Genomic DNA, 20,024 nt, shown 5'->3' with positions numbered 1-20,024 from the left:
ACAAAGACAGGATCAATTTACCTGGTTAGTACAGTCAAATGTACAGCAATAGGTAGCTCAACAGCAACATTGTTTGAAAATGCCAGGTAGCTGATGGGCACCAAAAGCTGGTTGTCACAACCAGGGCCCTTTGGGGCTTAGTCAGTGATGTGGTTTCGCCTAAACATGCTCCATAATCCTATGCAACTAACATTGGGGACACCATTTTAAAGATCAGAGGTCAACAGCTCTTACTATTGTGACCTTGTGGATGTTACTAACCACCTACTGCCTTTATCATCCAGTGCTGACCACCATGCCAAACTTCAAGCCGTATTAAACCCCAAACCAAAAATGTAATATTTAGCAGATTACCAATCCTTAGATGTGATGGTTGCATTAGTTTTCATTTTTCTAAGCTTTGTTCCCGTTATTACCTTGTGATCTGGCCAGTAACATACCTACTGTATTAAGTGGGGTTCACACTATCGTGAAAATCGGAAGAAAAATTCTGTAGGAGGCACGGTCATTCGATGTTTGAATAGTGTGTACACAACTTTCAACATCCGATTCAGACTTTCCAAAAGAAAATTTCTGAAGGGACAAACTCCAAAATGTTTCTTGTATGTGAACAGAAGGAAAGATTAATTTCATGTGTATGGTTTTCGTACAGCAAAAATTGGATATGAAGGACTGCGCATTATCAGAAATAATCAACCACAAATAAAAAAGCCTTTGTTGTATGAGAATTTTTATACACTTAGTATCCTCAGTTTCGAATTGATGTGAAACCTCAAGGAAAACAAGGTGATCATTCCTCCGATTTTCTGATAATGTGTACGGACCTTTAGAGCGTCTGAAGGAGCACAGGGGCACCTTTGGACAGCAGCATTATCAGTCTGGAGGGAGGAAGTGTTTGATGTACTCGCATACATCTGGGATAAAAGATTTACATTAATAAATAAAAGCTGATCATTCTAAGCAGTGGTAAATCGTTTGTCTCAACACTCTAACTGCTACATTAACATTTACATTGCTATACTGAAAAAAAAAAAAAAAAAAAAAGCAGACTTACTGGCTGAATCACTAGATGAAAATAAAGGAAAGAAAGCCTAAAAAGCAAAACTAATCCAGATAACACATCACTAAGAATTGGTAAGCTGCATTAAAATAAATGTTCGTTTTTGAGTTTATTACTGCTTTAATTGGATTTTATTTTCACAATAGTTCCTCCCTGCAAAATCAAGGCAAAAGGTTGCAACACCATGACAGTAAAATGTCGTCAGAAAACAGCAAATTACAATGAAATGGTTTATGTATAAATATCAGTAGGTTATTAAATTATAGTAACACCTGTGTGTGATTATGAGCTGATGATGTGCAGCAATGGCTTTCTCACTGTACACCCACAGATGTAGCTTAACACATTATGGTATTATTTCCCCCACATTTACTTGGGCAATATGTGTTCCATTAGCTTAGATGTAAGCTATGCCAGCTTTTACTTTTTCATAGAAATTCATTATAACCAAAGATTTACTTCTTGAAGTTCGCTGCTCACAAATTCAAAGCCACTCTAAAAAAAAAAAAAAACTTCAAGCACCAATATTCCAAAGTCAGAAACTGTTAAATATTAGGACCGAGGAAATTTGTTTTCTACAGGGTATTCGTTTTTTTCCATTAAACTTGTGATACTGTTATTCTGTTTGCCTGAATTATGAGAATACTGTGTTATTAATGACGTATTGTTATAGCAAGGAGTAACACAACTGTCATTCTGTATACTGCATGCAGATCCCTGAACAACACATCCAATACATTTTTATATTCATATGTGAAGCACACTGACTTGTAGAAGAAGGTAAAGAAGCACAGATGTAGCAATAGTTATTGCAGAGTGATATGGTGTTGTATTTTGGTTCTTCACATTTGCTTAACATCATGGGCACTAAGTAGGAATATATATGTGTTTAAAATTAGGTCATTTAACTTTTTTTTACACTGGTAAAAATAAATAGACTTTCTTTCTCTCTGTCGTTATAACTAAGGAGGACACAGAACAGAATAAAAACTGTTCTGCTAATCTACAAAGTTGTTTTTTTTTTTCTTTTCTTTTTTTTTTTTTTACCGAGCACCGCTGCTTTAAAGGAAGTACTGATCATTGTATGCCGCACAGCATCACAAACATAACTTAGAAAAAAAAAATTATTACAGTGTCTAGACTCCTGAATGTGCTCTGTTACAGTTACATGAAGAATAATGTGCATATTAACCTCTACTGTAATTCACTTCCTACTGAGCTTTACATGATTTTAAGTAATGAGGGCAAGAAAAAAAATATAAAATAAAAATAAAAAAAAAATAACTAAAAAAAAAAAAAAATGCAACAAGTTGGTATTTTGTTCTTGTTGTTGCCCCCTGGGCTAATTAGCAGCACAGTTTTAGAAAGACACAAAAGCTGTGGATGTGAGGCTTGCTTGTAAAGAGATGTAAACATCGGTCCCAGTGTAGTAAACTTTGCTGTAGAGGATGAGACGGAACAAGATTTGAGGCTGAGCGGCTATCAAACACTAGTTACAGAAGCTTGCAAACAGTTAGTGGGTTTCTGTAGTTTATCAGCATCCGTTGTTGTGGTTTCTGCAGCAGATGTTCGGAAGTTAAAAGCTGGGCCAGCACCAGCATGGGCAGGACTCAGAGCTGGATTCTGCCGTCTGTTACTTTCCACAATACTCGAAGTATTGGAAGCCAGGCTTTCCCGTGTCCTGAAAAGTAAAGCAAAAAACTTATCAAACATTTCTCGATTTCATTGGCTTAGCAACCCCTACCCAGATTCCATTCGTCATTCATGTATCTATCTCTTCCCCCCCCCCCCTCCTACCTAATTTTTAGGGAGCTATTGTCATCCCCTGTGGCATAGGGAATTGTTTCTAATATTTTTTCTATTATATCTTTAGATATCTCTATTGCATCCTACTCCTGACGAAGTGGGCACACAACTACAAAATGCATTGAGTTATATGGATGCCAAGATATCATGTTTTTAATGCCATATCAGATGCCAACAATACTAGGTACCATTGTGAAACGCAGAATTAATTCCCTCACATGTTAGCTCTTTGACATACTTACCTGTTTTAATTGTAATTTGACCTCCTTAAATTATGTTGTATTCCTTGTAATGTATAATCATTATTATTTTCTATTTTTTTTGTATATTTATTTATTATGAATTGAAGTAGGCCTTTTCTACTGGTTTATAATCTACCGTTAGTACAATGGTCTATTTTCATTAAAATATTAAAATGTTTATTTCATACAATCAAGGATCAATTTGCCTCATTTAAAGTCCTGCAAACCTATGAAAAGTATTTTTGTATATACAAATAGGGATGGAGGCTTGTTTTTCCAATATGTAGGTGTGCTGCAGAACATAATATTCTCTATGTATGTAAGTTAGGAAAGGACTAAAAGCACTTTGCCAGTTCTTTACAGTTTTTTTTACATGGGAGTCCCAGCTTATTAACCACTTGACCTCCAGAAGGTTTTACCCTCTTCTTGACCAGGCGATTTTTTGCTATTCAGCACTGTGCTACCTTAACTGGCAATTGCAAGGTCATGCAACACAGTATGAAAAAGATATAATTTTTTCACACAAATAGAGCTTTTGGTGGTATTTGATCACCACTGGGGGTTTTATTTTTTTGCGCTATACATGAAAAAAGACCGAAAAGTTATTTTCTACTTTCTGTTATAAAGCATATGTAATAATATCCAATTTCTTCATAAATTTAGGCCAAAATGTATTCTGCTACATGTCTTTGATTAAAAAAAAAAAAAAAAACCCAATAAGTGTATATTGATTGGTTTGTGTGAAAGTTATAATGTCTACAAACTATGGTGTATATATATATATATATATATATATATATATATATATATATATATATACTTGAAAGTTGTTCTTCAGACCTTAGGAGGGCTGGGCTGTGGCCAGCGGGAATAAAAAATGCCTCAGACTTGGTGTTCTGTGGGGTTTAAATATTTATGTATGCCTGTAGGCAGTAGGAGGTATTGGTATTAGTGGGAAATAGTGCTCCATCGTTGATGTCAGTGGAGGAAATAGTGCTCCATCATTGGTATTAGTGGAAAGAACCATTCCCATCATTGGTCTCATTGGGAGGAATAGTGCCTATTCTATGGTGTCAAAGAGATGAATAGCTCTCCATCTTTGGTGTCAGTGGGAGGAATAATGCCCCAAGGACTGGATAAAGGCAAGCAAAGACCACATGTGGCCCACGGGTCACAATTTGGAGACCACTGGTCTATGGTATCAAATTTCTTGAGGCCCTTACAATGCCAGGACAGTACAAATGCCCCCAAAATTACTCATTTTGAAAAGTAGACAGTCTGAGGCATTTAGTAAGGGGCATGGCTGAGTTTCTTTTGAAGTTGCAATTTTTTGAAAATTAAGAAATTATTATTTTTTTCATACTGTCACTAGTGCAGTACAGCATTATCATATGACCGGTGTGGCAGTGCTCAGGGATACAGATTGGTGACATAATGTTAAGAGAAAAAAAAATTGACCAACTGCCATCATTCAGGTAAACAAACAAAAGAGAAAACAGGCGCCTCTGAGTTAAGACTGCGATTTAATATGGCAAACAAGTAATAAAAACTTGCATCAAAGTAAGTATAAGCAGACAAGATGGGTCCTTCTGGTGTCCGTGTGGAGGCTGGGGCTTGGAGTCATCACTGTGGGTCTGTAATCATCTCCTCTCTTCCTCTTCCTGTCCAGCAGGAAGTGGAGGGTGTCACAGCAGTGAGATGGAGGCTTGGACAGCAGGGTGAAACCGCAGTGAGGTGGAGGCTTGGGCCGCACGGTGGCCGTGATGCTCGACCACAGGATCTTCCGGCGTAAGAGGAGAGGAGATGATTACAGACCCACAGTGATGACTCCAAGCCCCAGCCTCCACACGGACACCGTAAGGACCCATCTTGTCTGCTTGTACTTACCTTGATGTAAGTTTTTATTACTTGTTTGCCATATTAAAATCAGAGGCGCCTGTTTTCTCTTTTGTTTGTTGCATGTTTGGAGATCGCTTCTGCTCCCCAACAGGCTGGCCCTGAGAATTCAGACTATTTCCTCATCTCACCTTAAGACTTTATCATAGCCTTGATGTGCTATTATATGGACTATCGTTTTTATGTAGTGCTAACAGCTTGCGCCACTTGTTTCATTTCTTGTCTGTATTCAGGTAAACAAATACCATTCTGCACCATAAAGAGAAATTAAAGTGCTGCTTTTTTTTTTTTCCTGACCTGCAAAAGTAAAGGCATAATGTGCTAGTGTGCATCACATACTAGCACGTTATGTGAAACTTACCTGCAAACGAAGCCCTTGTTGTCACCGCTGGAGACAGCATTCATCTCCACCAGTCTTCCTTCTGGGTCCACAGACTCCGGTTGTATGACTGGCCGGAGCTGCATGACGTCACTCCTGTGCATGCATGCGGGAGTCACTGGTCACGGCACAGGGCTCTGAAAAAACAGCACGGGTGGCTGCTTCTTCAGGATGCATGCGCCAGAGGCGTCATCGGCTGCATATACAGTAAATATCTCCTAAACGGTGCACATTTAGGAGATATTTACAGTACCTATAGGTAAGCCTTATAGGCATACCTTTAGGTACAAACAACCCATGGAAGTTTACTTCTACTTCAAGGAAACGCACACCCCAGACATATGTAATAAACAGATGTGGCTGCCTTAAAATAAAATTGGCATTTAGACACAGAAAGTACATTTACATACCTTAATAAAATTCATTAAAATAAGCGGCTTACTTTTGCATTCATACATATAAACTCCATAAATTGCTAGAATAATCTAATTTACTTAGTTTTGGGGGGAGACAACCATCACGCCAGATGCTTTATCACTTTGATGTGTTTAGTTATTTGCATGTTTTAGGTCTATTAAACTATAGCGTTAAAATGTGAAAAATCATACTTTAAACCAACATAAACAGTAAACAGACTTCAGTGTAAATATCCAACACTAAAAACAATAATTATGCCACATCCTAATGTGCTACATAAGGATTTTCAATTACACATTAAAGTGGTAGTAAAGTCCAGTAATATATATATGTATACACACACACACAAACACACATACAGTATCTCACAAAAGTGAGTACACCCCTCACATTTTTGTAAATATTTTAGTATACCTTTTCATGTGACAACACTGAAGAAATGACACTTTTATACAATGTAAAGTAGTGAGTGTACAGCTTGTATAACAGTGTAAATTTGCTGTCCCCTCAAAATAACTCAACACACAGCCATTAATGTCTAAACCGCTGGCAACAAAACCAGCACACCCCTAAGTGAAAATGTCCAAATTGGGCCCAAAGTCTTAATACTTTGTGTGACCACCATTATTTTCCAGCACTGCCTTCACCTCCTTGGGCATAGAGTTCACCAGAGCTTCACAGGTTGCCACTGGAGTCGTTTTCCACTCCTCTATGATGACATCACGGAGCTGGTGGATATTAGAGACCTTGTGCTCCTCCACCTTCCATTTGAGGATCCCCCACAGATGCTCAATAGGGTTTAGGTCATAATACATGCTTGGCCAGTCCACCTTTACCCTCAGCTTCTTTAGCAAGGCAGTGATCGTCTTGGAGGTGAGTTTGGGGTTATGTTGAAATACTTCCCTGCAGTTCAGTCTCCGAAGGGAAGGGTTCATGCTCTACTTCAGTATGTCACAGTACATGTTGGCATTCATGGTTCCCTCAATGAACTGTAGCTCCCCAGTGCTGGCAGCCCCAGACCATGACACTCCCACCACCATGCTTGACTGTAGGCAAGACACACTTGTCTTTGTACTCCTCACCTGGTTGCCGCCACACACGCTTGACACCATCTGAACCAAATAGGTTTATCTTGGTCTCATCAGACCACAGGACATGGTTCCAGTAATCCATGTCCATAATCTGCTTGTCTTCAGCAAACTGTTTGCAGGCTTTCTTGTGCTTCAACTTTAGAAGAGGCTTACTTCTAGGATGACAGCAATGCAGACCAATTTGATGCAGTGTGCGGCGTATGGTCTGGGCACTGACAGGCTGACCCCCACCTTTTCAACCTCTGCATCTATGATGGCAGCACTCATACGTCTATTTCCCAAAGACAACCTCTGGATATGATGCTGAGCGCGTGGACTTAAATTCTTTGGTTGATCCAAGCCGCTGTATGGTCTTGGCAACTGTGCTGCACTACAAAATGACTAATTGGTCCCAATTTGGACATTTTAACTCAGGGGGTGTACTCACTTTTGTTGCCAACGGTTTAGACATTAAAGGCTGTGTGTTGAGTTATTTTGAGGGGACAGCAAATTTACAAATGTATTTAGTTATACAAGTTGTACACTTACTACTTTACATTGTAGCAAAGTGTCATTTCTTCAGTGTTTTCACATGAAAAGATATAATAAAATATTTATAAAAATGTGAGGGGGTGTACTCATTTTTGTGAAATACTGTATATATATATATATATATATATATATATATATATATATAATTTTTTTTTAGGGGCCCCCTGGAAGTATATGCTATAATATGCACAGCATACTAGCACATAATGTCAGACTTGCCTATGAAAGAAGACCTCCAGCGCCGCGGTGTGATTGCAGCACAGTGTATACCCAGGAGCTTCCATCTTTGCCCGGTCTTCCTTCCCGGTTCCATGTCTTCAGCCACATAAATGGCTGAGCATGTGCGCAGGAGTCATATCGCGTGGCACAGATCGGGGGCCGTATGCGTATCCCGAGTTGCGCATGCGCAGCTCAGTGTACATGACAGCTGACAGGCAAAAGGAAGTTTTAATGACAGAAGAGGCCTGTCGATAAGTTTTCAAAATGTGGCTTTACTACCACTTTAGGATGATAGTGTTGGAAAATGCCGTGCAGTTACAGTGCCTAGTAAAACATTTATTTACTTTTAGGCCTTTTGCACACGAAATAAAAAGCACTGTGTTTTTCATTGATCTGAATGTAGATGCATTGTTGTTTATGAAACAATGCACACAGCTGCTTAAGAATCAGTAATAAAGCGATGAGTACAGAGCTGTGAAATAAAATTAGAACATTTTATGTTTGAGTGCAGCAATTTATGTGTATCCTGCAACACTGGCAATTCGATGGTGAAGAATCAAACAGTGTGTGTTCAGGGCCACTCATCCACACCTGGCAAATTAGGACCTGTGGCTGTATTCGTACAGCCGTTGAGTCCCATTAGAGTAACAGGCGGCTCCAGGAACAAACCACTAATTCACACATCCAGAGTACCTGTGTGAATGAGTCCTAAGGACAAGTGAGGTTGGGGGATGATAAAAAAAAAAAAATCCCATGGTTGAGCTGCACTTTTTGCGCCCACTAATTCCTGCCTTTAGCAACAGAGGCAGCAGCTAGGGTGCCACAGCGCTATGCTTTGCAGCCATTGCAGAAATTAGAGAAAGAAAATCACATAGGAACTAGGGCTGCCACAACGTGTCGACTATAAAAAATCGTCGACGTGCGTGAAAAGCGTCGACGCGCGACAAAACACGCCCCCGGCCGGCCGCTGCGCCGCTTGAAGCATTGCCGGCCGGGTGAAATTCCCCCGCCGGGCTCCGTCGGAGACGAGAGGTGAGCGCTGACCGTCTCCAGCACCCCTATACTCCCTGTACTGCCACAGCTTCTGCCGCAACACACATTCGCCATCCTCCCCGATCACCCAGCTACTTAGACATGTCACATTTGCGGCGCTACACCGGCTTGTAATGGCCTGTACTAGGTGGGAGGGCTTACTGGGGGGTCTGTACTGGGAGGGGGGGACTTACTAAGTGGTCTGTACAGTACAGACCACTTAGTAAGCCCCCCTCCCAGTACAGACCCCCCAGTAAGCCCTCCCACCCAGTACAGACCCCTTAGTAAGCCCCTCTCCCAGTGCAGACCCCTCAGTAAGCACTGTACTAGGTGGGAGGGCTTACTGAGGGGTCTGCACTGGGAGGGGGGCTTACTAAGGGGTCTGTACTAGGTGGGAGGGCTTACTGAGGGGTCTGCACTGGGAGGGGGGGCTTACTAAGGGGTCTGTACTGGGTGGGAGGGCTTACTGGGGGGTCTGTACTGGGAGGGGGGCTTACTAAGGGGTCTGTACTAGGTTGGAGGGCTTACTGAGGGGTCTGTACTAGTGTACTGGGAGGGGGGCTTACTTAGTGGTCTGTACAGTACAGACCACTTAGTAAGCCCCCCTCCCAGTACAGACCCCTCAGTAAGCCCTCCCACCTAGTACAGACCCCTTAGTAAGCCCCCCCTCCCAGTGCAGACCCCTCAGTAAGCCCTCCCACCTAGTACATACTGTACTAGGTGGGAGGGCTTACTGAGAGGTCTGCACTGGGAGGGGGGCTTACTAAGTGGTCTGTACTGGGTGGGAGGGCTTACTGAGGGGTCTGTACTGGGAGGGGGGTTTAGTAAGTGGTCTGTACTAGGTGGGAGGGCTTACTGAGGGGTCTGTACTGGGGGGGCTTAGTAAGTGGTCTGTACTAGGTGGGAGGGCTTACTGAGGGGTCTGTACTGGGGGGGGGGGGGCTTAGTAAGTGGTCTGTACTAGATGGGAGGGCTTACTGAGGGGTCTGTACTGGGAGGGGGGCTTACTAAGTGGTCTGTACTAGGTGGGAGGGCTTACTGTGGGGGTCTGTACTGGGAGGGGGGCTTACTGAGGGGTCTGTAGTGGGAGGGGGGCTTACTGAGGGGTCTGTATTAATTACAGGATTAATTAGCTAATCAAAAAAACACTAAATTAAGCAAAAAAACTAAAAATTTAAATAATCGTTAGATTAGTCGACTAATCGTAAAAATAATCGATAGATTAGTTGACAGACAAATTAATCGTTAGTTGCAGCCCTAATAGGAACGAGTCCTTGCTTTTTTAAAATGTACATTTTTTTATTAGAATTTTATTTATTTTACTTTTTTTTTTTTAAATTGCCTTGTTGGGGGGCTTAAAATAGACCCCTGATGTGTCACATTTGGGACCGTGAAAAGGGACTGAGGACATAGATTCACCAGTTCCTTTCTCTGCAGCTTGAGAATACTGAATGGGAAGCGCTTTGTGCTGAGCAGGTTCCTTGTTCATTCACAAACACAGTGCTTCAGTGATGAATGGACACAGAAGCAATCGGTGCAGATCGCTTACTGTGTTCATTTAGAAAAGGAAGGGACTGGTAAATAACACCAACCTCCCCCTGCTCCCCATCATGAAATTACCCCTGTGGTAGCTGCTGGCGGAAAAGTAGAGGAGTGAAGCCAGCAGCACTGCAGGGGAAGGGGGGCACACAGAGGGGCCTGACAGCAAGGGATGGGGGTGCAGATACTAGAGCCGATTCCCCTGCAGTGCAGACAGAGGGAGAAAGAGGAGTAGAAGCCGGCAGTACTCCAGGGGGAGGCACAAGGGGCACAGTGTCTGCAATAAGGCAGTACAGCTGACCCTCCTGCTTGGCAGGTGTCTGTGCCCCCTTTTTAGCCTGTTGGGGCCCTGAAGGGCTGGTGTAATGCATCAAATTCTGGACAATCCTATTCCAAGTACTGCTTCCCCAGCAGCCTCTTGGGACACATCACAGGTTCCAGGAGACTGCAGGACCATTCACAAGTGCAACGCCACTGCTCAGAGTTAAGATGCCGTTGTAACGTTAAAAAACCCTACCCCGTGAAAATTCCCTACCCTCGTCACTTCCTGTGAGGGTACGTCATTCAACAGCTGAGCAGCTTCCCAGTGCGCATGCTCACAGCTGCGGCGAGTAGGGAATTTTCATGGGGGTGTTTTTTAACCTTACACCTCGTCATTTATCAGCTGTTGCAGCGCATCCCACTGCGCATGCCCAGCCGCTAAATGAAATCATCTCGGAGACTTTCCCTCATCAGCAGGTGCGACGTCCCAAATGAGTGTTCCGTTCTAAAACACTGTAGCCGTGATTTGTATTTTCATAGACCCGCTGCCGATTATATTTTCCTGGAGCAGAGATGAGGGAAGTCTAACGGGTTGGAGCCGAGATGATTTTGCGTGGCAATTATCCCATGAAAATTCCCTACCCTCCGCAGCTGTGCACATGCGCACTGGCAAGCGGCTCAGCTGATGTATGACGTACCCTCACCGGACGTGACGAGGGTAGGGAATTTTCACGAGTAGGGTTTTTTCACGGAACACCGGCACCTGCATCCGAAAACGACAGAGATGGGTCAGTTGGGCACATCGCTGGATCATGGGACAGGTAAGTATGTATTTTTTTTTTTTAAAAGTCAGCAAATACAAGATTTGTAACTGCTGACTTTTAAAATTTTGTTTACAGGCTGAAGCTCCTCTAACTTATTTGTAAAGCTATCTGGGCAGCAGGAAGAAAATAAATCTGTTAACACTGCTTTTGATGCACTGTTTAAAAATGCTAAAGCGAATTTTCACATCATTGATTAGTAATGGGCTAATTGTGCAAGAATGCAACATCTATAGCGAGTATAGGGCCAACAATTACATTGATTCCACCCTACAAGGCTATTGTAGGAGTGAGCTGATGAGAACAGAAGTTTGCATGCTAAAACATGGTGACTGGCTGAAGTGCACTGGCACGCATGTGGAGCTCAGGGAGACTCAGCACGGTTTGCTCGGCAGCTGTGATCCCATCAATGCCCTTTCACACTTTTTCTGCAAAAATAGCTTTCTTTTTTTAGACTTTACAATTGCCAGTCACGGCATTCCTAGACAGGATACAAAGGGTCAAGGCAGATCTCCAGTGCAGATCAGGAGCATTTCAAATGAAATAATAAATACTGGGTATTGTGTTAACTTTACCTTTTAGACATTGAATAATGCCAACAGTTTCAGACTTTTTTTTTTTTTTTTTTTTTACCAGTTCTATCCTGCAGATATCCTTACAGAATAATAATAAGTTTGAAGCATAGCATTTAGATGTTAATGGGTTAGGGTATTTAGTGAGTGATGTGCATACCTAGGGGGGATAAGGAATGTGAGTGTCAATCCATCATTGGATGAACTAAAGATGTGTGCGTCACTCCATCACTGGCATAACTGAATGATGTGCAATAACTCATTGCAGCCAATGATATTTCATCTTTCAATTTACAGGAAAAAATAATAGTGTTTTCGGTTATTAGGCTCAGTGAAACTGGATTGTACACACATATATTTTTCAAAGACCGTATTAATGAGTAGATAGTTAGCATTTACTGACGTATGGAGTGATTTGATTAATTTGGGAGTACAGACTTCTATGTTGTATTACAAAATGCTTTGATTCATTTAGGATGAGCAGTTTGCAGAAGGCAGCCTGCTACCGCAAGAAGAATGCATCGCACTACTCTGATATTGTACTGCAGAGCGATGAGATCATCAGCAGTATCATTGATAACAATTACTATTAATTCCTTTTGTTTGTAGGGGATCCTGGAGTACATGTTAACCCCTTCCGTACCGCGTCATGTAAAATGACGTCGGCACAAATCCTTTCTCGATCCGGGCCGACGTCATATGACGGCGCCCGGATCTCCCCGCTACTGCGCGCCCCCGGGGGCGCGCAGCGCGGCGATCGGGGGTGAGGCTCGTCCCTCGGACTGAGCCCAACCCCGATCAAGGTAAACAGCCAATGAAATTGGCTGTTTACCACGTGATCGGCTGTGTCAATCACAGCCGATCACATGAGCGGCTCCAGCGCGAGCCGCTCGTTCCTTCCTTAATGCGCGCCCCCGGGGGCGCGCAGCGCGGCGATCGGGGACGAGGCTCGTCCCTCGGACAGAGCCCATCCCCGATCTAGGTAAAGAGCCAATGAAATTGGCTCTTTACCACGTGACCGGCTGTGTCCAATCACAGCCGGTCACAAATGTCATCAGAGAACATGGTAACTAGCTGTCACCGTGTTCTCCTCCTCACACACTGATCCTGTGTGAGGAGGAGATTGTGGTAACAGCTAGTTACCAATCATAGTGCACCCCAACCACACTGATTGCCCCCCCCCCAATAAAGAGCACCTGTCACTAGCCCATCAAAGTACCCGAGTACCTGTCACCAGCCCATCAGGTACTCAGATGACAGGTACTCTGGTACTCTGATGGGCTGGTGACAGGTACTCGGGTACTCTGATGATGGGTACTCGGGTACTCTGATGACAGGTACTCGGGTACTCTGATGACAGGTACTCTGATGGGCTGGTGACAGGTACTCGGGTACTCTGATGACGGGTACTCGGGTACTCTGATGACAGGTACTCGGGTACTCTGATAACAGGTACTCGGGTACTCTGGTGACAGGTACTCTGATGGGCTGGTGACAGGTACTCGGGTACTCTGATGACAAGTACTCGGGTACTCTGATGACAGGTACTCGGGTACTCTGATGACAAGTACTCGGGTACTCTGATGACGGGTACTCGGGTACTCTGATGACGGGTACTCGGGTACTCTGATGACGGGTACTCGGGTACTCTGATGACAGGTACTCGGGTACTCTGATGACAGGTACTCTGGTACTTTGAGTACCCGTCATCGGAGTACCCGAGTACCTGTCACCTACCCAACAGAGTACCCGAGTACCTTCCACCTGCTCATCAGAGTACCTGACACCTGAAGTACCCGAGTACTTGCCACCTGCTCATCATTACCCATCACTACTCATCAGTACTCATCAGTACCCATCAGTACCTATCACCTATTAGTATCAGTACTGATCATCCGTACCCATCAGTACAGTATCAGTATCACCTATCAGTATCAGTACTACTCATCAGTACCTATCACCTGCCTGTCACCTGCCCATAAGAGTACCCGAGTACCTGTCACCTGCCTATCGAAGTACTCGAGTACCTGCCACTTGCTCATCAGTACCAGAGTACCTGTCACCTGCCTATCGGAGTACTCGAGTACCTGCCACTTGCTCATCAGTACCAGAGTACCTGTCACCTGCCCAGCAAAGTACCCGAGTACCTGTCACCCTTCATACAGCCACCATGTCTAAGTCCAAAAAGGTTAACATACGTCGTCCGTTTAAACCTAAATACCGGTGTTATGGCAGCAGATAGCTGCCATAACCCTGGTATTTTTTTAAACGGTGGACGGTTGGCTTTCCGATAAGGGTGGTCCCAGCGGCAGATTCGCCGCGGGATCACCCTTCCGGGGTGGCGGAAGAGGTGCCCCCCCCCCTCCCGCTGCATTCTGGTCCTTTTCCCCGCTTACCGGACCCGCCGGCAGCGGGGAAAACGATCCGGTCCCAGATCCTCACAGACAGGATGTCGAGTGAGGGCAAGCTTGCCCTCACTCGACTCTATGGTCTTGGAGGACCGAAGCTACGGCAAACGTCGTTGCCTAGCAACCAGTTTAAAGGTCCCTTTTTTTTTTTTCATTTTATTTAATTTTTTTTTAATTTTTTTTTTTTATTTTTTCTATCTTTTAGTGTACTTGTGAGATCTGAGGACTTTTTGACCCCAGATCTCACAAAAAAGAGGTCCTGTCGTGCCTTTTTCCATTACAAGTAATGTTTACATTTCTTGCAATAGAAATAAAAATGATCAATTTTTTTTTTTTTAAAAAAAACAGTGTAAAAATAAAAAATAATAAATAAAATAAATAGTAAAAAAAAAAAAAAAAAAAAATTAAAGCGCCGTGTCCCCGCGAGCTCGCGCGCAGAAGCGAACGCATACGGAAACCCCGCCCACATATGTAAACAGTGTTCAAACTACACATGTGAGGTATCGTCGCGATCGTTAGAGCAAGAGCAATAATTTGAGCCATAGACCTCCTCTGTAACTCTAAGATAGCAACCTGTAGAAATTTTTAAAATGTCGCCTATGGGGATTTTTAAGTACCAAAATTTGTCACCATTCTGTGAGCGTGCGCAATTTTGAAGCATGACATGTTGGGTATCTATTTACTCGGCGTAACATTATCTTTCACATTATGGAAAACAATTGGGCTAACTTTACTGGTTTCTTATTTTTTAATTAAAAAAAGTGATTTTTTTCCCAAAAAATTGCGTTTGGAAGACCGCTGCGCAAATACGGTGTGATAAAAAATATTGCAATAATCTCCATTTTATTCTCTAGGGTCTCTGCTAAAAAAAAATATATAATGTTTTGGGGTTCTAAGTAGTTTTCTAGCAAAAACAACTGATTTTAGCTTGTAAACACCAAATGTCAAAAATAGGCCTAGGCAAGTGGCTAGGATGCATGATGATGCTCCTTGGATGTTTAGGCCCCTCTATATGGCTAGGCTGTGAAAAAGTCTCACACATGTGGTATTGCCATACTCAGGAGGAGTGGCAGAATGTATTTTGGGGTGTCATTTTTGCGATGTACATGCTATGTGTTAGGAATATCCTATAAATTGACAACTTTGTGTAAAAAAAAAAGTTTTTATTTTTTTCCCACATTTTCCAAAAACTTGTGGAAAAAAATGACATGTTCAAAGGACCCATAATGCCTCTTAGAATATACGTTGGAGTGTTTGCTTTCCAAAATGGGGTAATTTTGTGGACTTTTCCATTGTATTGTTGCTCTAGGGCCTTGAAAAGTGTGATAGGTAGTAAGAAAGTTTTATGTGTATTTATGCTCCTAAAACGCCTTATGGTGCTACTTGGACATGGAGTCTCTTTTTGTGGCCAGGCTGTGTAAAAGTCTCACACATGTGGTATCACCATACTCAGAAGGAGTAGCAGAATGAATTTTGGGGTGTCATTTTTGCTGTGTACATGCTATGTGTTAGAAATAGCTTATAAATTGACAACGTTTTGGGAAAAAAAAAGAAAAAAAAATGTTTTCTTCATTTTCCCAAGAATTGTGGGAAAAAATTATAACTTCAAAAAACTCACCATGCCTCTTACTAAATACCTTGGACTGTCTACTTTACAAAAAGGGGTCATTTGGGGGGTATTTGTACTGTCCTGACATTTCAGGGCCTCAAGAAAGGAGATAGGCCATCAGTACATCTGGTGTGATCAATTTTCAGTAATTGGTACCATAGCTTCTAGACTCAATAACTTTCACACAGACTAAATAATATACACTAATTTGGGTTAATTTTACCAGAGATATGTAGCAGTATAAATTTTGGCCCAAATGTATGAAGAAAAATTAATTTTTTGCAAAATTTTATAATAGAAACTAAAAAAAAGTGTTTTTTTTGCAAAATTTTTGCTCTTTTTTTGCTTATATCACGAAAAAAAAAACCCCCAGTTGTGATCAAATACCACCAAAAGAAAGCTCTATTTGTGTGAAAAAAATGATAAAAATTTTGTTTGGTTACAGTGTAGCATGACTGAGCAATTGTCATTCAAAGTGTGAGAGTGCTGAAAGCTGAAAATTGGTCTGGGCAGGAAGGGGGTCTAACTGCTCTGTATGGAAGCGGTTAAAGTGTTTTCTGCATTATGGATAGGGAAGGAAAAAGTGAAACCCCTATCAGGTTATTTTCTTTGGTTTGTGCTCTGCTAGGGAGGTTTCCCTTTACTTCATATCTAACCCTTGATCCAAAAATGGTTTATTGCTTCATACACCCTTAGCCTCCATGCACACTGCAGTTTTCTTAAAGCTCGAAAAATTTTAGAAACAAACACTGGCTAAAAAAAGCTGATAATAGCATTTTTGTGACGGCTTCTAGTAGTGTTTTAGTAGCAATAAGGAGCATTAGTGTCTTCACAGTACAGGAAGGAAAAAAAAAAAAAAAAAAAAAAAAACAAACAGCTTGAAAAAAAGCTGTTCGGAGTGTTTTAGTAGCGTTTAACATTTTTTTTCCGCCTTGAAATCTCTCCCGAAAACAATTTTTTTTCTGCTCCTAGACGCTGAAGCTCAAAAAACACTAATAGTCTAAAGTAGTGTGCATGGACACATAGGATAACACTATTTAGCGTCTAGGAGCAGAATAAAAAGGCTAATAACAGCTTCTAGGAGCTAAAAGAAAAACTAATGTGCATGCAGCCTTAAAGTGGTTGTAAAGTCAGAAGTTTTCTTATTGCATTCTATTCAAATCTCTCTAATACTTACCTAAGGTCCATCAAGATCCAGCGATGTTGCTGGAGTGTCTCAGCTGCCCAGGACTCCACTTCTCATTGGCTGAGACAGCAGTGAGGCGCCCTTGGCTCCCGCTGCTGTCAAAGTCAGTCAGCCAGCCAATGAGGAAAAAAGGGGACGGGGCCGGCTACAGCTCTGTGTCTGAATTGACACAGGGAGCTGTGGCTCAGCTCGGGTGCACCCATTGCAATCTGGTTGCTGCATGAAACAGGAGGGAGGGGCCAGGCGAGCCGAAGCAGGACCTGAGAAGAGGAGGACCTGGGCTGCTCTGTGCAAAACCAACTGTACAGTGCAGATAAGTATGACAAGTTTGTTATTTTTAATGTTCAAAAATAAAAAATTAAAGTCTTTAGTATTACTTTAAAGTGTAACACCACTTTTGTTGAATGTTTTTTTTTTTTTTTTTCTCAACTCTGGGTGATCTATGTACATTTTAAGGATTTTAACAAACTGTTGCAGATTCCTACCTTTTGTTATTCTGAAGAAATCCCTGTATGTGTCCATGTGGAAAGTGAATCTATTGGGACTGGTTTTATAATTCTCAACCAGCTGCTGCACCTGCAGGTCTCTAATAAGGAAAATTGCTGGGTCTGCATCTCTTTAGACATGATTTCCTATTGGGAGTATCTCACAAAAAATGACATTTTGTTGCAGGGGATGCTTGAAATCTGACTTCTATCTTAGAGCAGACTTCTGGCAAAATCAGTGAGTCAATCACACAAGCAGGAAATTATGTTTTTTGGGGGCATTCAGTACACATTCTGTGTACAGAATACCTCCCAGTAGCCATATTGCATTGCATTTTACAGAAAATTACAGTGCTGCAGATTGAAAAGGAAAGGTTTTAAACATTCAGTTACAATATGACTTGTGTTGCAATTGTATAAACTATATTATTTTTTTTTTATTTGCTTTTATTCCCCCCAATAAAAAAAAAAAAAAAAAGGAGTTACCCTTTAACCACCTCCGAACCGCCCACTGTGTATTTACGACGCTACTTTGATGTTATATACTGGGGTTATGGCAGCAGATAGATTTTTTTTTACATGGCAGGCGGTCTGCTTTAGCACAAAAGTGGTCCCAGTGGCAGTCTCCACCGGATCACTTTTATTGGCAGTGGGAGAAGTGCCCACTCCTCTCCCGCCACTTCCCGGTCATTTTCCCAGCTTACCAGAGCAGTCGTAGCGAAGAAAAGGATCCGATGCCCCGTGCGGATGGGCAGGAAGTCGAGTGAGGGCAAGATGGCTCCCACTCCACTTCATGCCCTTGGAGGACCTCAAATGCCACTTCAGCCCAATGGCCTTAAAAGGGACAATTTTTTTTTTTTATTGCTTTTAAGTGTAAATGTGAGATCTGGGGTCTTTTTTACTTCGGATCTCACATTAAAGAGAACCTGTGCTGCTTATTTCTATTACAAGGGATGATGTAAAAAAAGGTAAAATAAGAAAAAAAATGTATTTGATACCCTGTAGATTGGAGATCAAGAAGAAAATAAGAAATTAAGGGTCTATAATTTTTTATCATAGGTGTATTGTAAATGATCGAGACAGAATATCAAACAAAAACCCAGAAAAAATACATGATACAAAATGTTAAAAAAATAAGTTGCAGTTCAGTGAGTAAAATAAGTATTTGATCCCCGAGCAAAACACGACTTTGTACTTGGTTTAGAAACCCTTGTTGGCAAGCACAGAGGTAAGACGTTTCTTGTAGTTGGTGACCAGGTTTACACACATCTCAGGATGGACTTTGGTCCACTCTTCTTTACAGATCTTCTCTAAATCCCTAAGGTTTCTTGGCTGTCGCTTGGCATCCTGAAGTTTCAGCTCCCTCTATAAATTTTCTATAGGATTAAGGTCTGGAGACTGGCTAGGTCACTCCATGAGCTTAATATGCTTCTTCTTGAGCCACTCCTTTGTTGCATTGGCTGTATGTTTTGGGTCAATGTCATGCTGAAAGACCATCCATGACCCATCTTCAGTGTTCTGGCTGAGAGAAGGCTCTCATCCAAAATTTTACAATACATGGCCCTTTTCATTGGCCCCTCAATGCAGCAAAGTTGGTCTGTACCTTTAACATAGAAAGAGCCCCAAAGCATAAGGTTTCCACCTCCATGCTTGACTGTAGGAATGGTGTTCTTAGGGTCATAGTCAGCATTTTTCTTCCTCCAAAGACGGCAAGTCCCACTCCTCAAGAAGGCACATGAACATTCATGCCAATGAACATCTAAAGGATTCCGAGAAGGAACGGGAGAAAGTGCTGTGGTTAGATGAGACCAAAATTGAGCTCTTTGATATTAACTCGACTCGTCGTGTTTGGAGGAAGAAAAATGCTGAATATGAGCCAAGAAACCTCAAGGATTTAGAGAAGATCTGTAAAGAAGAGTGGACCAAAATCCCTCCTTAGATGTTGGCAAACCTGGTCACCAACTACAAGAAATGTCTTACCTCTGTGCTCGTCACTTTTACATTTCTTATAATAACAGCTGCATTCTTTCTGTAGGCACAGTTGCACCCAACATTAACAAGAGAAAATACTGCATTGTAATATTTCCCACTTGCACAATGATCCTTACCAGCAATAAGTCAACAAGATATGTAAAAAAATAAATAAATAAAATTAGTTTAAAAAAAATTTACTATACTGACCTAAATTTACTAGAAAGTTGGAAATGAGTGAGTGGCATGGCAGTGTAAAACATAAGTACAGAGAACCACGAAGCATGCAAATAAAAACAACTAAACCCATATACCCTGTGGGAAAACAGAATAAGAAAACCCAAAGTAAATTTTTATAGAATTTTTAAGTTGGGTGCTTTTCACTATTCTGCACAACCAGAATGTTAGACCAGCCATGCTCAACCAAGTTTAGTGGAACCCTAGGATTCCTCCAGAGGTTGTTAGTGGTTCCTTGGGCTGTGGCTGACTGAACTCCTAT

General features: G+C 42.0%; 1 protein-coding gene across 3 annotated transcripts in view; it reads right to left on the bottom strand.

Moving 5' to 3' along the window:
* Positions 1-2,071: 2,071 nt before the first annotated feature.
* Positions 2,072-20,024, bottom strand: part of STOX2 (storkhead box 2) — a 298,120-nt gene continuing 280,167 nt past the window's right edge. For all 3 annotated transcript variants that reach the window (XM_082265978.1, XM_082265979.1, XM_082265980.1), the window contains exon 4: positions 2,072-2,741. In XM_082265978.1, coding sequence (XP_082122104.1) covers positions 2,543-2,741 — 199 coding nt within the window. In that variant the 3' untranslated portion in view covers positions 2,072-2,542. The remainder of the gene's footprint in view (positions 2,742-20,024) is intronic.

This window comes from Pelophylax lessonae (genome assembly GCF_965119305.1).
Source record: "Pelophylax lessonae genome assembly, chromosome: 1".
NCBI classification, from domain to species: domain Eukaryota; kingdom Metazoa; phylum Chordata; class Amphibia; order Anura; family Ranidae; genus Pelophylax; species Pelophylax lessonae.
The sequence above is the reverse complement of the archived record's forward strand: the minus strand, read 5'-3'. Positions and strand labels throughout refer to the sequence as shown.